Source organism: Physeter macrocephalus, chromosome 7 (genome assembly GCF_002837175.3).
Source record: "Physeter macrocephalus isolate SW-GA chromosome 7, ASM283717v5, whole genome shotgun sequence".
In the NCBI taxonomy this organism is placed as follows: domain Eukaryota; kingdom Metazoa; phylum Chordata; class Mammalia; order Artiodactyla; family Physeteridae; genus Physeter; species Physeter macrocephalus.
The window spans coordinates 14,005,698-14,022,729 of record NC_041220.1 but is presented as its reverse complement, the minus strand read 5'-3'; the positions used below and the strand labels follow the sequence as shown (position 1 = coordinate 14,022,729).

General features: G+C 37.3%; 1 protein-coding gene across 2 annotated transcripts in view; it reads right to left on the bottom strand.

Annotated features, from left to right (window-relative positions):
* Positions 1-17,032, bottom strand: part of GRID2 (glutamate ionotropic receptor delta type subunit 2) — a 1,406,179-nt gene that overhangs the window by 350,895 nt on the left and 1,038,252 nt on the right. For both annotated transcript variants that reach the window (XM_024126697.2, XM_024126698.2), the window contains one exon: positions 6,269-6,370. In XM_024126697.2, the coding sequence (XP_023982465.1) occupies positions 6,269-6,370 (102 nt within the window). The remainder of the gene's footprint in view (positions 1-6,268; positions 6,371-17,032) is intronic.

The following is a 17,032-nucleotide window of genomic DNA, read 5'->3' as shown; positions in this document are numbered from 1 at the left end:
GCGGAGCACAGGCTCCGGACGCGCAGGCCCAGCGGCCATGGCTCACGGGCCCAGCCGCTCCGCAGCATGTGGGATCCTCCCGGACCGGGGCGCGAACCCGGTTCCCCTGCATCGGCAGGCGGACGCGCAACCACTGCGCCACCAGGGAAACCCCTCACTAGCTATCTATTTTACATTTGGTAGTGTATATATGTCCATATCACTCTCCCACTTCGTCCCAGCTTACCCTTCCCCCTCCCCGTGTCCTTAAGTCCATTCTCTACGTCTGTGTCTTTATTCATGTCCTGCCCCTACGTTCTTCAGAACCATTTTTTTTTAGATTCCAAGTATATGTGTTAGCATATGGTATTTGTTTTTCTCTTTCTGACTTACTTCACTCTGTATGACTGACTCTAGGTCCATCCACCTCACTACAAATAACTCAGTTTCGTTTCTTTTTATGGCTGAGTAATATTCCATTGTATATATGTGTCATATCTTTTTTATCCATTCATCTGTCGATGGACACTTAGGTTACCTCCATGTCCTGTCTATTGTAAATAGAGCTGCAATGAACATTTTGGTACATGACTCTTTTTGAATTACGGTTTTCTTAGGGTATATGCCCAGTAGTGGTATTGCTGGGTCATATGGTAGTTCTATTTTTTAGTTTTTTAAGGAACCTCCATACTGTTCTCCATAGTGGCTGTATCAGTTTACATTCCCACCAACAGTGCAAGAGGGTTCCCTTTTCTCTACACCGTCTCCAGCATTTATTGTTTGTAGACTTTTTGATGATGGCCATTCTGACTGGTGTGAGGTGATACCTCACTGTAATTTTGATTTGCATACATCTCATAATCCGCCTTTAAGTTTCATTAGGTCCCATTTGTTTATTTATTTTTTTATTTCCATTTCTCTAGGAGGTAGGTCAAAAAGGATCTTGCTGTGATTTATGTCATAGAATTTTCTGCCTCTGTTTTCCTCTAAGAGTTTTATGGTGTCTGGCCTTATATTTAGGCCTTTAATCCATTTTAAGTTTATTTTTGTGTGTGGTGTTAGGAATTGTTCTAATTTCATTGTTTTACATGTAGCTGTCCAGTTTTCCCAGTACCGCTTATTGAAGAGGCTGTCTTTTCTCCATTGTATATTCTTCCCTCCTTTATGAAAGATAAGGCGACCATGTCTGCATGGGTTTATCTCTGGGCTTTCTATCCTGTTCCACTGATTTATATTTCTGTTTTTTTTTGCCAGTACCATACTGTCTTGATTACTGTGGCTCTGTAGTATAGTCTGAAGTCCAGGGGCCTGATTCCTCCAGCTCTGTTTTTCTTTCTCAAGATTGCTTTGGCTATTCGGGGTCTTTTGTGTTTCCATACAAATTGTGAAATTTTTTTTTCTAGTTCTGTGAAAAATGTGCCTTGGCATATTTTCTATGTTTATCTTTCTATGAGTCTAGTGACATTTTTAGTTTAGATAGTAATTTTTTTCATTGCTATTACTCTCCTATTTTTTTAAATTGGTTTCATTTCCTAGTGTTATTTCTTTTCTTCAGGAGGTATTCTTTAAAATAGTCTGTCTCTTTAAGATGGCTTCATGCCCAATTTTGTTAAGTGAAGTTTCCAGGAATATCCATTAACTTAATTAATTTTGTAAAGATACCATCCACATATTATTTAATCTAAAATGTTTTCAATTGCAAGATGCAAAATTGTTTTACCTACCACTAATAAAGACAAAAAATGCTGCCAATTTTAACTGCAAGAAGACATCAATTGAAAGATGCATCCTGATTCAAAGATATTAAAATATGAAAAATTGTATGTTTTTGAATTTATAAAATACAGAAAAAGCACCACCACTGCTCTACCATAAATTTCCAATCATATATGTATATAAAGTTATACAATTATGTTTATGGTAGTTTTAGGCAAAGGAATACTGCATTGTACAATGTATTCAATGTAGAACAGTGGTATTGCATTGTTTCAGAAATATTCTTAGAGCTGTAGATGTCCTGCTACAATGAAACTCCCCAAAATCAGTATCTTTCTCTGTTTTGTATGTACCCCAAGCACCTAGAAAGAGACACTCAATAAATACTTCTCAAATCAATTTATGAGTGAGTTCCTCTTTCATCAGAGATGACATGTGTCTGTTTTAAATGAAACTAAATCAAGAAAATAAGAGTTATTTATCAGTGATCTCTTTCTAAATGCCAGTTTATGTTTTTCAGATATCTTGTACTTCTTCTTACAGGATAACTTCTCAAATCTTTCTTTTCATTTGTTGCCAACTTCTTTCCAGTATTCATAATTATTATGATGATATTTATAACTCAGTGATATTTCCAATAACTTTTGTGAATTACTATGAAAAAATTGAATGCCATAATTGGTCATTTATGGCTATCCATACTTGTACAACTTTAGAAGTGAAAAGGAAAAAAATGATCTTAATAAGTGCCTCATAGTAAGACACTTGGCCCACTTGGTAAGATGTAGAGATCAGCAGACCAAATATGGAAACAGAGTTTAGCAGAGGGAATTTTATTCACATTCTTTCTTTCTTTTCCTCCATTTCCAAGACACTTACATGGCTTTGGTGATGGTTGAATATAAAGTTATCCTTATGTGATGCCATTTAAAAAAAAGTTCCTAAATTACTAATCCAATAACATTTGCAATCTCAATAGTTATATTTAATTTAAACCTAATATGAATTCATTCTGATCCCAAAGACAGAATGTCAGAGGGCTAAGGACGTAGTCACCGGAACCAGGATCTGTGGGCTTGAAACTCATCTCTGGCTCTTGTTAGTTATACGGACACAGAGATTTAATTAATTCTTTTGAGCCTTATTTTCATCCTTTAATGTAATCAGTGCATCTCTTGTAGAGTTTTCATAAGAATTAAATAAGTTAACACATGTAAAGTTCTTAACAGGTCTGATCAAATAAGAGATGCTGGTGATGGTTTTTTCCCTGTTTCCCCTCCAGTCCCTCACTGCCCTGCTCTGTGACCTGGAAAGCTGACCTTCATGGTCTTCATTACTTGGGTTCCCTTGCCCTCTGATTTCTGGTTGGATTTGCAATTGGAAACAATGGAAAGAGATGGAAAGATAGGAGAAGTCACATTGGGGTAACCTCCTCTCCATCTCCTCACTGCCTGAATGTGGTTTGACAGTGATTCTCCTTCTCCATCCTCTTCCCATAACAAAGGTCACAGCTACTATTATATGATTTTTCTCCCATGGCTCTAGCTAGATGTGTTAACACTGCTCTCTCCCATGTCACATCAGTCTTCAGGGTTGTCAAGGCTTGCTGTGCATCTAGGCCCTGGCATTTCAACATTCTTGTTGACTTATTTAACCTTACTTAAAGTATTTGTTAATAATCCCTTTATTTAATTTTCTTTAATTAACCATTTGAATACCATTCACTTGCCCCTGGCATCATAAACAATATAGTGCTGAAATATTTAGTTTAAGATAAATATTAGATTATTTCCTTCAAGTCAATGAAATATCTTTAATAGTGATAGGAATAGGAGTTTCAAAACTTAGGTAAGAAAAATCAATTTTATGAACCCGTGTGTCATCGATAGCATAACTTTCCTAAGAAGTAAAGGGTGTGTGTGTGTGTGTGTGTGTGTAACTGGGACTAGATCGCAGTTAGAATGGAATAAAAGCTGAGAGACCTTCCCTCAGGGGCTTTACACATGAGCCCTCCCTCCTCTTTCTCTCTTCTGGAAATGGCTGGAGGCAAATACTTGGAATACAAGGGGGTTGTGTTTAGGTTGCTAAATCAAGTCTAATATAGACCAAATCTGAGTTTCAGGGTTCAGTTGACATCGTGATTTTAGAGTTGCTGGGTGGGTTTAGGAAAGAGTGATTTTCAGTGTTGGGTGGAGGAAGCTTGCGAGGCCATATACGTAAGAGCTAGACCCGGAAATGTGCTTGTAAGAAATAAATAAGAAAGGCATGGCTGGTTTCCATTCAAATAAGAATTACAGGAAGAGCCAGGAGGCCTGAGAAATTATTAAGTACAACGGCTGTATATTGTGGGAGTGTAAAAAGTGTAGCCACCTTTTACTCAACTGGGCACCCAACTGATAAATCCATATTGCACCACAGAAAACTTGGGGGAAAGAGACTGTTTCCATAACTTCATTCACTAGTCATATTCGGGATAGGTGCTGGGCTCAGCTTGCAGGAAACAGACCATTCTGAATCATGAAGGTGAGACTGGGGCATGCAGGTATTAACACTGTGTGAGGCAGTACCATTTCAAGCACAAAACAGCAATTGTTCTGCTCAGCCTGGAAATGAATTTAAAATAACTGGTTCTGTGAAGCTTTCCCAGTAAAACTCACTTTCATCTTATTCAGAGTTAAGCATTTCCAACTATCAAGTCAAGGAAATCCTATAGCTACCTCAATTTGTACACTTATCGCAGTAGGAGGAGAGAGATTATATTAACGTTAAGAAGGCAGAAGTTAAGAGATCTGCAGTCAGATCCTGGATTTGAATCCCAGTTCTCTCTGCTACTTCCTATCTGTATAATCTTCCACATTTATTTCAACCTCTGTATGTCTCAGTTTCTTCAACCACATTCTTAGGATCAGAATACTATGTATTTATTGTAGATACCGTGAGGACTGAGTAAGATAACAGATGAAAAAGACTTAGTACAGTATCTGGCACATAGTAAGTAATTAATAAATCTTCGCTGTTTCGTTATATGTGCTTCTCTACAGTAAGATTCTTTGCATACCTTGAGGTATGAATATGCATATAAGATGAATAACCCATTACCAAGTCTATCGTATAGTAAGTACTAAATAAATATTTGTTGAATGACTAAATGCGATTAGCTTGCCTTGAACTATGAATGTCAAAGACAAAAGCAAAGCACATATGTGGTCTTTTATTACAGTTTTCACCTGAGTTTCCATGTTTATCACTAGAGTGGAGACTATTACAGTTTACTGTACTTTAAATGTCTTCTTTTAGTCAATGCATATCTACACGTTTGAGTACATACAGAAGCACATTCACAATTAAGTTGTCAAGTATTCATAATATAATTATTTGCCAAACAGTAAAAATCTTATTAAAACAATAACTAAAAATAAATTATAGGCAGCAAAAAGGGAGGATAGATTACTCGTTTGAATTTCCTTTTATAGAGAATATCACAGATCCTTCTTTTAGACAATGAAATTATGTTGAGTCTGCTTAAATTGCATTAAACAATGTACAAAGGACAGCTATTGCTGTTATAAACCTCGATAAACATCTATTAGCATCAACATACCAAAAAAGACCATTTCTCCTGTTTACTAATTCTGCAATTTTTTTAGCCTATAAGAAAGACTTTTTCAAATTTAAAAACAAGTGGGCTTTTCTGAAAAAAATTGAAGTTAATAACTATGGATTATTCGGTTTTGAAACGTACTATAACGTAGCACAAGGTTAATCACATTGAAACAGGCAGGGAGAATACGTCTTCATGTTTTATGGCTATTTAGAGAGTACTCATGTGAGTATTTTACTGTTGAAGATTATTTCTTTCGACATCTTATTTTATTTGTGTATCATGTGAGAAAATAATAATGTATCGAATAATGGTAACAGTTGCCATTTATTGCTTTTTATACGAAGTACATGAAACTGTAAGAAATGTTTCACATGTATAATCCCATGTAACAGCCACAGAATCACTAGATGATACGCTCTTTTACGACAGAAGCGTATCTGTCCATTTTAATCATCACTGTCCCCAGCAACCAGCACTGAGCTTGAATACGGTTGATACTCAATAAATATTATTTACGAAACAATTGGATGATTTTTACTTTGAAGTAGGTCCTTCCCAGAAAAATATTCTTCGTCTGCTAATGTTTTAGTGTTACTGAATGTACCGTGTTTGATCAAATCTACCCTTATTTGGCGTGGTTATCTTTATTTACATAGACCATAGGGCTTCAGTGTGAGAATGCCTGAGAGATAACTTCACTTTATCATGTGTAGGAAACTGTAGAAGGATGGAAATCTGGCCTAAAATGTCTAAGAAAGTTATGACAAAAGTACTGTAATTAAAGGAAAAGCCTGTAAAAATCTGATTCTGATCCACATAAACTGAAGGTTGGAAAACATGACCATTACAAATCCCTTAGAATGCATAGTCAGCTCCTTTAATATTATGACATCAGTTAATGAAACATAGAGAAATGGAGGATAAAGGAACATCCAGAAGCCAAAACCGCAAGGGGCAGATCAGACCTACCAGAACGGTCACCACACGTAGGACCACTCCACGCATGTTATTCTCCAGTTTCTTGTCAGTCAGGGACCCATTCAGCCCCGTGACAGGAGTCCAGCACCCAAGCTGAAAGAAGAAATAGCTTGGTCACTTTTCTGCCTGAAGAACAGTCCAATCACCTATATATATATAGGCCTTTCAGAGAACTGTGTGGTAAATCTTGGAGTCACTGATAACAGGAAGTGTCCTGTGCAGCTTTTCCTTTTTAATAGCAAATGAAGCAAGCAAAAATGCTATGCTATCTCCTGCTTTTAAATATCATCATACGGCATATGACAGTATCCAACATGCTTTAGGGGACTCACTGAGGACATCTGACTTAATGAGGAGTTATAAATACACCAATAACTCAGTCCTAGTAATACACTAATTGGAAAAATAATAGCACATATAATTCTAGCATAATGCCTGTTCTAATATACCAATTACTACACAAGTTAGATTTTTTTTTACAGTTTCAGTGGTTTTAATTAGGTCTTACACTGCTTTTACGGAACATAAAACTGTAAGATTTTTAATGTGGTTAGAGGGGTTACAGCTTTTACTTGAGGGAAAAAAATCATCTATATGGCTTTGTTGTTTTCAAGTATTCACAGTACCTAAAACAATGTAATTTGCCTTTTTTGTCAGTGCTATCAAGCTGTTTGGAAGACCTTGGCAGCAGCCTTTTCCTTAAAGTCTCGCAACGATTAACTGTTCTTTGCTCTCCAAAGTACTGGTTTAATTTTACATTCTCACGTAGTTCTTATGTCTTGTAATATCCAAATCTGAGGACTACCAGTCTTAAAATTACTGCCTATAAATCACAATGGGATAAAAATGGGTGACTCTCAAATCAGAAATAAGGAGGAAAGAGAGGTGCCGTGACTTGGATTAGCAGATAGCTCTCTGACCAAGAAGCAAAACTGCAAAGAGAATTTTGCAATGCGTATCTTGGGAAGATGCATCATGCTATTAATCCTGATACCAGCTCCATGAGCCTTCACATTTGGGAACTTATTCCATACTCGCATGCTTTAAAGATGTAACAGACTTTTAGTCATATTCAGAGACTGTTTTGGGTAACTGAATGGTTTACAGGGGCGCCTGGTTATTTGTGCTGCTTCCTCCGAAGGACCACCATCTCCTTGCGTTGCGTTCTGTGGCGGCTTCTGAAGTCACCGACATACTGGCCAGTCTCCCCCACAAATAGACAATTGGGGCGCTTTCCATTAAAACTCAAGTTTCTCGTTGAGCTCCACAAATGGTATTTAATTGAGAAAACTAAAATGTATACAATCTATCTTAAGAGAAGTGGATGTCACAACGTAAACAAAAAGCCAGCTTTTTTCGTATTGAAATAATTTGAAAAAGGCTGCTAATTGTTGGTTTCAACGGTAAAAGCACATTAAATTCATACAATGATGTGCGTCATTTTTAGTGACATAAAAGTCTAATTAGAACTTAGATCCAATTAGCAAATCCAAATGTGTTGAAAGTCTAGTTATCAGAGATATTGTAGTCCTCCTGACAAATTTAAAACCTTATGAAATTCCTTTTGAGCTTTTGTTCTCTTCCGAGGTCAACCAAAGTCTATCCTCATTACAGTTATTGATGTGCACTTTTTCTAATTACTTCTTCAAGAAGATTTTATTTCCCTAGACCAAATAATATTGGCGGAAAAAGAGATCTAAAACAAAGTGAAAAGCTAAATTTCCAATGCGCTATCTGCCTTTTACCGTTATATTACTTGATTCTAAGTTAAATTAATAGCTTTTAGGACATGATCTTATTCATGACTAATACGTTTAAACTGCCAAAGTAAACACGGGGTTTTTTCTCCCTTGGAGTTGTTTTTTAAGTTTGGTGAACCTGCTGTCAGTTTGCCTGAATATTGATATATGACATCTGTTAGTGCCAACTTGAACATCGCATTTTGGTGTATTGACTAGTCAAAATATTTACTACTGGAATACCAACAAAACCTGCTGACTAGTTTGTTCCAACAACGTTCTGGACAAACAGTTAAAAATATATAATTTCCAGCTTCTTCATTATATCTTCCTTTAAACATAACTAAATACAGTCAGTGATTGAAAAATTCTAGAGCATTCTAGGGTTTGGGGGTTTGAAATAACAATAACGAAAAAGCATTTGGAGGAGGTAAGGAGGTGGCTGTATCTTATCTTCCGACCTGGGCAGTGACTTCAACACTATTTGTACTATATATAGTGTTTCTTCTCTCTCTCTTCTCCCCCCTTCCCTCTCTCTCTCTCTTTTTTTTTTTTTTTATTCACACCTGTTTTTTTCCTTTTTTTTTTTTTTATTCACACTGATTTCTTCCAGTGACCATGCATGGCCATTAACCCCATCCCTCCTTTTGGAGAACTGCTTTCTTTTTCCATCCCTAGACAAGGGTTCCAAATCATCCAAATTTTTTCATGACTCTGACTCTCTGGTTTAGCAATTGTTAACAGTTGGTCGTCTGACCCGAGCCAATAAAAGTCTTTCCTTGGAGGTTTATTTTTCATATCAAGTGTGTGCACGGTGGGCAGGTCAATAAGTTGATATGAAGTTTTTTTATTGTTTGGCCGGATTCTCTCATATATACTACAGGCCACATAATTTTCTCTTCTGCTTTATGAAGAGAAGTGGATGTCACAACGTAAACAAAGGTTTACGTTATGAAGGTTTTTCACTTTTCTGTTTTCTTTCTTTTTTTTTTTTTTGCCATCTGACTCACATGTCTTCTTTTTTTTTTTTTTGCTTTTCGCGTTACGCGGGCCTCTCGCCGCTGTGGCCTCTCCCGTTGCGGAGCACAGGCTCCGGACGCGCAGGCGCAGCGGCCGTGGCTCACGGGCCCAGTCGCTCCGCGGCATGTGGGATCCTCCCGGACCGGGGCACGAACCTGCGTCCCCTGCATCGGCAGGCGGACGCGCAACCACTGCGCCACCAGGGAAGCCCCTGAGTCACATGTCTTTTGATTATAGTACTTAGAAAGTTGAAAAGTTGTTCCTGTTCTTAACAACAGTCTAGATTTTAAGACTGGTAACTCCTTTTACTAAACTCAGGTATTCCTTCATATTCACCCACTCCAATACTTAATGTTATCTGAATGTTAGCTGTGGTCACCAAAGACTAGAGATGAAATTTTGATACAGAGATATTTCAGGATACAGATTCTCTGGAAAACTAGAAATAAAGTATATCCACTCATCACATATCAACATAGGTTGTAACAAAGAAATCATTAAAAAATTATAATAATAATAATACTCATTTCCTACATTGACTAGAACTTTTTTTTTTTTTTTTTACATTTTTTGGAATACTTTCTATGCATCAGCCATGTACGGAGCTTTTCATACATGATCTCATTTAAGACTCAAAATAACTTTATGAGATGGTGCTGTTACCAATATTACTGTATAGACATAAAAATTAAGGACTCAGTTAAGGTCACCTATTTACAAAGAGATGAAATTAGGATTTAAACTGATGTGCTTTTTTTTAACTTTTAATTTTATATTGGAGTATATAGTTGATTAACAATGTTGTGTTAGTTTCAGGTGTACAGCAAAGTGACTCAGCCATATATATACATGTAACTATTGCTTGTTAAAGTCCAGATTCAGTATTGTTAGTTGCCGTACTGTTTTATAGCTTAAAAAATTCTTTTCATAAACACGATCTATTTAAGGAAGGTAGAGAAGATAGTACTCCTATTTTAATAGTCAAGGAAAATAAGCCTCGGTACTGTTAAGTGGCTGGCTCAAAATAATAGTGAGTGAATTCATCTTTTGGCAAGAAAATTTAAAAGGCAAAATCATCACCATCAATGTCATTTTTATAAAAATTATTATAACACATACATAGTGCACAGTATGTGCTAATCATCTGAGAGCTTTTCATATATTAATTAATTTATTATCAAAACCACCCAATGAGGAAGTTATCATTATTATCCTCATTATAAGGGAAAGGCTGATTATACACACCTTTCTGAAGGATTACTCAAGTTTTAAGATTCCTTAACTTCTGTTCATATCCAGTCACCTCCCTGAGATTCACTTCAAGCTATTTTGTTTGATTGTAAAAACTCCTTCCAATAATAAGCAAGAAAAATGAGTTAGGTCCACATAGATCTAAACTGAATTTGTATCTACAGTGGGTCACAGTCCTTGCAGCATAGCAAGATTGACAGGCATAGTGTTTGATAAGAACTAAAAGAACTTCACTCAGGTTCAAGTGTGAGACTTATCTAACAACTTCTCTGGTTTCATTGTTTGAAACGTCTTTAACTTGACTTTGCTCATGTGGAGAAGGTTGTTTTTGTCTGGTTGTGTTTTTGTTTTAGTTTTAAACAATGAGGCCAGAGACTAACAAAGATAATGCACACGACATTTCATAATACTATCTATTCAGCTGAGCACTTTCTAAGTAAAAATAATAAAAGTGGTCTCTGTAGCACATGAGATTTACAGAAAGTCACACTGCTGATGGCAAAACAACATTCTCTGTCTTCCATGGTCTGGCAGTCTAGAGAAAATTTAAAAGGGATTAAAAAAATAAAGACCAATTCAATTTCCTTTCAATTACAGAATATCGATTTCCTATAGTATTTTCTGGTTATTGCCTAAAGTAATTTTAAAACCCTAAAATGCTGAATGTTTTAATTATTTCCTTCATTGGAGCTTTCGCAATAATAACCCTGCAGTTTTCTGTTAAAATCAATGTAATATCTGTGTTCAACAGACTGGTTGATGTATTTGCATGAGCACAGTAGCATGTTCCTAACATTATATACTGTGTCATTAGTAAATGACCAAGTTTTAGACATTTACTCTTTTCCTCTCAATGTTTTCACTTTTCATTTGCCCATGGGCTTTAAAGAATGACATTTGACTTGGGTTTTACATCACTATTTTTCAGGCAATGTTACAATGTCAAAAAGAGCCGAACTGTTTAATTTTACACTCAATAGTTTGTAGGCTTTAATAACAGGAGTCAAGAGAGCTCTTAACTGAATACCAAACAGAATCCCCTACATGTACTAGACTGTATTCATATGAACAAACCAAGCCTGGCTATAGTACCAAAGTTCCAGCTTCAGGACACACAGTGTCCACAGCACTGGGGCCAGATGCTCCCGAGCACTACGTTTCCTTTGTTTGCTTTCTCAGCCTTCAGAGGAAAAGAGGGAACGACAACAGCAGGACGAAGTAGCTGAAAGCTAGCCGTTTAGAAGTGCACAGCATTATTTGGTAGATATTACTTCTGTAATGGGATAGAAAGTGTAAGAAAAAAATACACTTGCCAGGTTGACTCAGATACATGTTTTATAGAGTTAAATTGGGATTTTTTTTTCTTTGACATGTATAGGAACACAGTGTGTCAGTAATCCTTCCAGTAATAATTTTCTTTATGGTATTTCCACCTGTAAAATAGGTTCAATTTGTTACACTTGTTCCCCAGGGGATGATTATTTCCTCCTAAGATTTTATTCCTACAGCTTGGTCATTACCATGAAGTAGGAGTAGTTCTTTCGATTAGAGTTTCCTTCAGGAGAAAATGAAAAGTCAGAAAAAAAAATTACCTGATTCTACAGCTTATATCTCCCTGCATTGCCGCTGAAGACAAAACCTTCTGTACTATGTAACCATGTACATGTACAACAAGACAAACTTGTTAACTGATTTCCACAAATTAAGAAGCTGTATATCCATATCTATCTTTCTGCGTATATATATGAGGAAATAGCTCAAAGGTGTTTATGGCGCTACAATCACCACTCAGTTATCAACTGGTATCTGACTGGTTTAATGATACTCTGCCATTATTATATGTTTTCACTTTGTTTATAATTCTTAGTGTAAAATTACTATTACATTATATTTAGAGAAAATACAGCATAGTGGTTAAGATCAGGAACTCCAGAACCAGACTGCTTATGTTCAAGGACCTGCTCTGACACTTGCTGGGTGTGGCCACTGGGCCTTTGTTCCCTCTCAAATGCGAAGAGTAAAAATGGCTTCCTTATAGGACTGGTGGGACTGTTAACTGACTTAATATATGTCAAGTGTTTAGCAGTGTTCTTGGCACATAAAAACTAAAGAAGTGTTCATTATTATTATTCCTATACAATCAGCATTTTGTTGTTGTTCCTTTCTCAGCCTCATCATCTGGAGTCACTAGTTTTAGCGATGAAACATACTTCTAAAGCTAAACATACTTCTCAACTTTGGCTGCATATTAAAATAACCGGAAAGCTTTATAAAATTCTGATGCCCTGCCTAATCCCAGAACAATTAAATCAGAATCTTCACTGCCCTAAGACATGCCCTAACACCCAGCAGATGCAATCTCATAGAATGGCTACTTAACCTTATCAAACAAAGGCATTCTTTTTACTGGCTTCCTTTGCAAAAGCTAACCAGGGACACTTTCTCAAATAAACAAACTCTTATTTTTCTTGTTTTAAGTAGGATAGGAGACTATAAACTCTGTGAAGCTGAATAATTCTTACCTTGTCTATTGTTGTAGCCCTAGTCCTTATCATAGCATTGGTGTACTGGTACATGACAGGTCCTAATAGACGTCTGATAAACGAATGCATACATTAAAACTCCTGCTGTCCTCTTTATTCTTCTATCTTTTTGGCTAGTCTCTAGTTTAAGCTGAATAAAAACCAAAATATCCCCAATCTGATATTGTGTCCTACTGTAATATTGTACCCCTGACAATTTTTGTGATTCTTCAAGATGATTCCTGTCACTAAAATTCAATTAGCTCTCCTTTTCTTTCTGATCAGAATTTTCTTCCTAATAATATTTTAGCATTTAATGATTACAATCTGATAAAAGTTGCTGGATTTCTTCTCTTTCATTCCATGCTACCTTGAGATGTTTTAAAGGGATCTTCATTTTAAAATCACATTAGAATTCTCAGTCTTTCCTATCTCCTCATCTTAATCATCTGTAGGTGCCCAGTGCCTATTACAATAGTGTTTTATACAACTAAAATAATTATTTTTATAAAACCTACAAGGTTTAATGTAAAGCTATTGCACTTTAGATCTTTGCTCCCAAACAACTGAAAATCTCATGCTCAGACGTCTCCTTATATTCTATCTCTTCAACATCTCTGCTTAGATATCTCAAAGGCACCTCCAATATCATAAGATTAAGCTCATAATCTACCCCTTAGCATCCATCCGGTTCTACTAGCCAGAAACCAAGAAGTCAGTCTTACCATCTCTCATATTTAATCAATTGCCAGTCTGCCAATTTCAACTCCTCAAAAAAAACCTCTCAAATCCACTTCACAGCATCTCCTTGCCACCATCACAGTCCAAGTTAACTTCATAGCTTCTCTTTTACAATCTTTATTCTACACTGCAAACATAAACATACATGTAGATATGATGTCCTCTGCCTAAGATCTTTCCATAGTTTTCTATGTTTCTCCAGATAAAGACCAGACTTCCAATGTGGCCAACAAAAACCTGTGTGATGTGTCACATTTTACAGTCAGTCTCAGGTCATATCGCATTTCTTCTCATTCTTTGGACTCCAACCACACTAGTCTGCCCTCAGTTTCTCGAGTTAGACACAATTCTTCTGCCTTAAGGATTTAAACTGTTTCTGAAGCATAGAAGTATAAAAGAACCACTTGGGGAGTTAAAAAACATCCCAATGCCAAAGCCATATGCCATGCCAATTAAATCAGACTTTCTAGGCATGTGATCCAGGTATCAGTATCTTATTTTTCAGGTTCAGGTATCGGTATTTTTTAAAGTTTCCAAGATGGTTCCAAAGTTTAGCCAAATGTGAGAACCAATAGTTTTGAATATACAGTCTTCCTTGATTGGAAGAATCTTAGGAACCTGCCATTCCTCAAGGAATTACTGAATTCACTCTCACTCATCCTTTAGATCTCAATGTAAACATCTATAGCTTGGGGTAAAACTTCCCTGACAACCTGACCCACCCCCAAGCTAGCTCATGTCACTCCAATACAGCAACATGTTCCTCTCTTTACAGTAATATCACAGTTAAATTTTTTAATCTATATTTTTTATGATTAACATTTATTGTACCAATTATCTATAAGTTTCCACGGAGTCAGGAAAGATTGCTGTTTTGTATCCTCCACTTTATTAAATACATAATTCCTGGTACAAAGTGGGACTTCAAAGTTTTTTGAGTACTAAACAAATTTAGATGATTTTTAAACAAGAAACTTAATACAGGGAGGAGCTTCAAGATGGCGGAAGAGTAAGACGTGGAGATCACCTTCCTCCCCACAAATACATCAGAAATACATCTACATGTGGAACTGCTCCTATAGAACACCTACTGAACGCTGGCAGAAAACCTCAGACCTCCCAAAAGGCAAGAAAATCCCCATGTACCTGGGTAGGGCAAAAGAAAAAAGAAAAAACAGAGACAAAAGAATAGGGACGGGACTTGCACCTCTGGGAGGGAGCTGTGAAGGAGGAAAGGTTTCCACAAACTAGGAGCCCCTTCGCGGGCAGAGACTGCAGGTAGCGGAGGGGGAAGCTTCGGAGCCGCGGAGGAGAGCTCAGCCACAGGGGTGCGGAGGGCAAAGCGTGACGGGTCCTGTGATCCAGGGAAAACTTCCCCGGGAGAACGCGCGGCGCGCCTCAGGCTGGTGCAGCGTCACGCCGGCCTCTGCCGCTGCAGGCTCGCCCTGAATCCGTGCCCCTCCCTCCCCCCGGCCTGAGTGAGCCAGAGCCCCCAAATCAGCTGCTCCTTTAACCCCGTCCTGTCTGAGCGAAGAACAGATGCCCTCAGGCGACCTACATGCAGAGGCGGGGCCAAATCCAAAGCTGAACCCCGGGAGCTGTGCGAACAAAGAAGAGAAAGGGAAACCTCTCCCAGCAGCCTCAGAAGCAGCGGATTAAAGCTCCACCATCAACTTGATGTACCTGCATCTCTGGAATACCTGAATAGACAATGAATCATCCCAAATTGAGGAGGTGGACTTTCGGAGCAATGATATATATATTTTTTCACTTTTTCTCTTTTTGTGAGTGTGTATGTGTATGCTTCTGTGTGTGATTTTGTCTGTATAGCTTTGCTTTAACCATTGGTCCTAGGGTTCTGTCTGTTTTTTTGTTCTTTTTAATTACTTAAAAAATTTTTTTCTTAATATTTTTTAATAACTTTATTTTATTTTATTTCATTTTATCTTCTTTTTTTTTTTCTTTCTTTTTTCCCTCCCTTTTATTCTGAGCCATGTGGAGGACAGGCTCTTGGTGCTCCAGCCAGGCATCAGGGCTGTGCCACTGACGTGGGAGAGCCAAGTTCAGGACACTGGTCCACAATAGACCTCCCAGCTCCACGTAGTATCATACAACAAAAATCTCTCAGAGATCTCCATCTCAACGCCAAGACCCAACTCCATTCACTGACCAGCAAGCTATAGTGCTGGACACACTATGCCAAACAACAAGCAAGACAGGAACACAACCCCACCCATTAGCAGAGAGGCTGCCTAAAATCATAATAAGGCCACAGACACCCCAAAACACACCACCAGAGGTGGACCTGCCCACCAGAAAGACAAGATCCAGCCCCACCCACCAGAACACAGGCACCAGTCCCCTCAACCAGGAAGCCTGCACAAGCAACTGAACAAACCTTAGCCAATGGGGGCAGACAGCAAAAACTATGGGAACTATGAACCTGCAGCCTGTGAAAAGGAGACTCCAAACACAGTAAGTTAAGCAAAATAAGAAAACAGAGAAATATGCAGCAGATGAAGGAGCAAGGTAAAAACCCACCAGACCAAAAAAATGAAGAGGAAATAGTCAGTCTACCTGAAAAAGAATTCAGAGTAATGATAGTAAACATGATACAAAATCTTGAAAATAGAATGGAGAAAATATAGGAAACGTTTAACAAGGACCTAGAAGAACTAAAGAGCAAACAAACAATGATGAGCAACACAATAAATGAAATTCAAAATTTGCTACAAGAAATCAATAGCAGAATAACTGAGGCAGAAGAACGGATAAGTGACCTGGAAGATAAAATAGTGGAAATAACTACTGCAGAGCAGAATAAAGAAAAAAGAATGAAAAGAATTGAGGACAGTCTGAGAGACCACTGGGACAACATTAAACACACCAACATTCGAATTATAGGGGTCCCAGAAGAAGAAGAGAAAAATAAAGGGACTGAGAAAATATTTGAAGAGATTATAGATGAAAACTTCCCTAATATGTAAAAGAAAATAGTTAATCAAGTTCATACAGGATAGAGAGAGTCCCATACAGGATAAATCCAAGGAGAAACACACCAAGACATATAAATCAAATTATCAAAAATTAAATACAAAGAACAAATATTAAAAGCAGCAAGGGAAAAACAACAAATAACACATAAAGGAATCCCCATAAGGTTAACAGCTGATCTTTCAGCAAAAACTCTGCAAGCCAGAAGCTAGTGGCAGGATATATTTAAAGTGATGAAGGAGAAAACTCTACAACCAAGATTACTCTACCCAGCAAGGACCTCATTCAGATTTGATGGAGAAATTAAAACCTTTACAGAAAAGCAGAAGTTAAGAGAATTCAGCACAACCAAACCAGCTTTACAACAAATGCTAAAGGAACTTCTCTGTGCAGGAAACACAAGAGAAGGAAGAGACCTACAATAACAAACCCAAAACAATTAAGAAAATGGTAATAGGAACATACATATCAATTATTACCTTAAATGT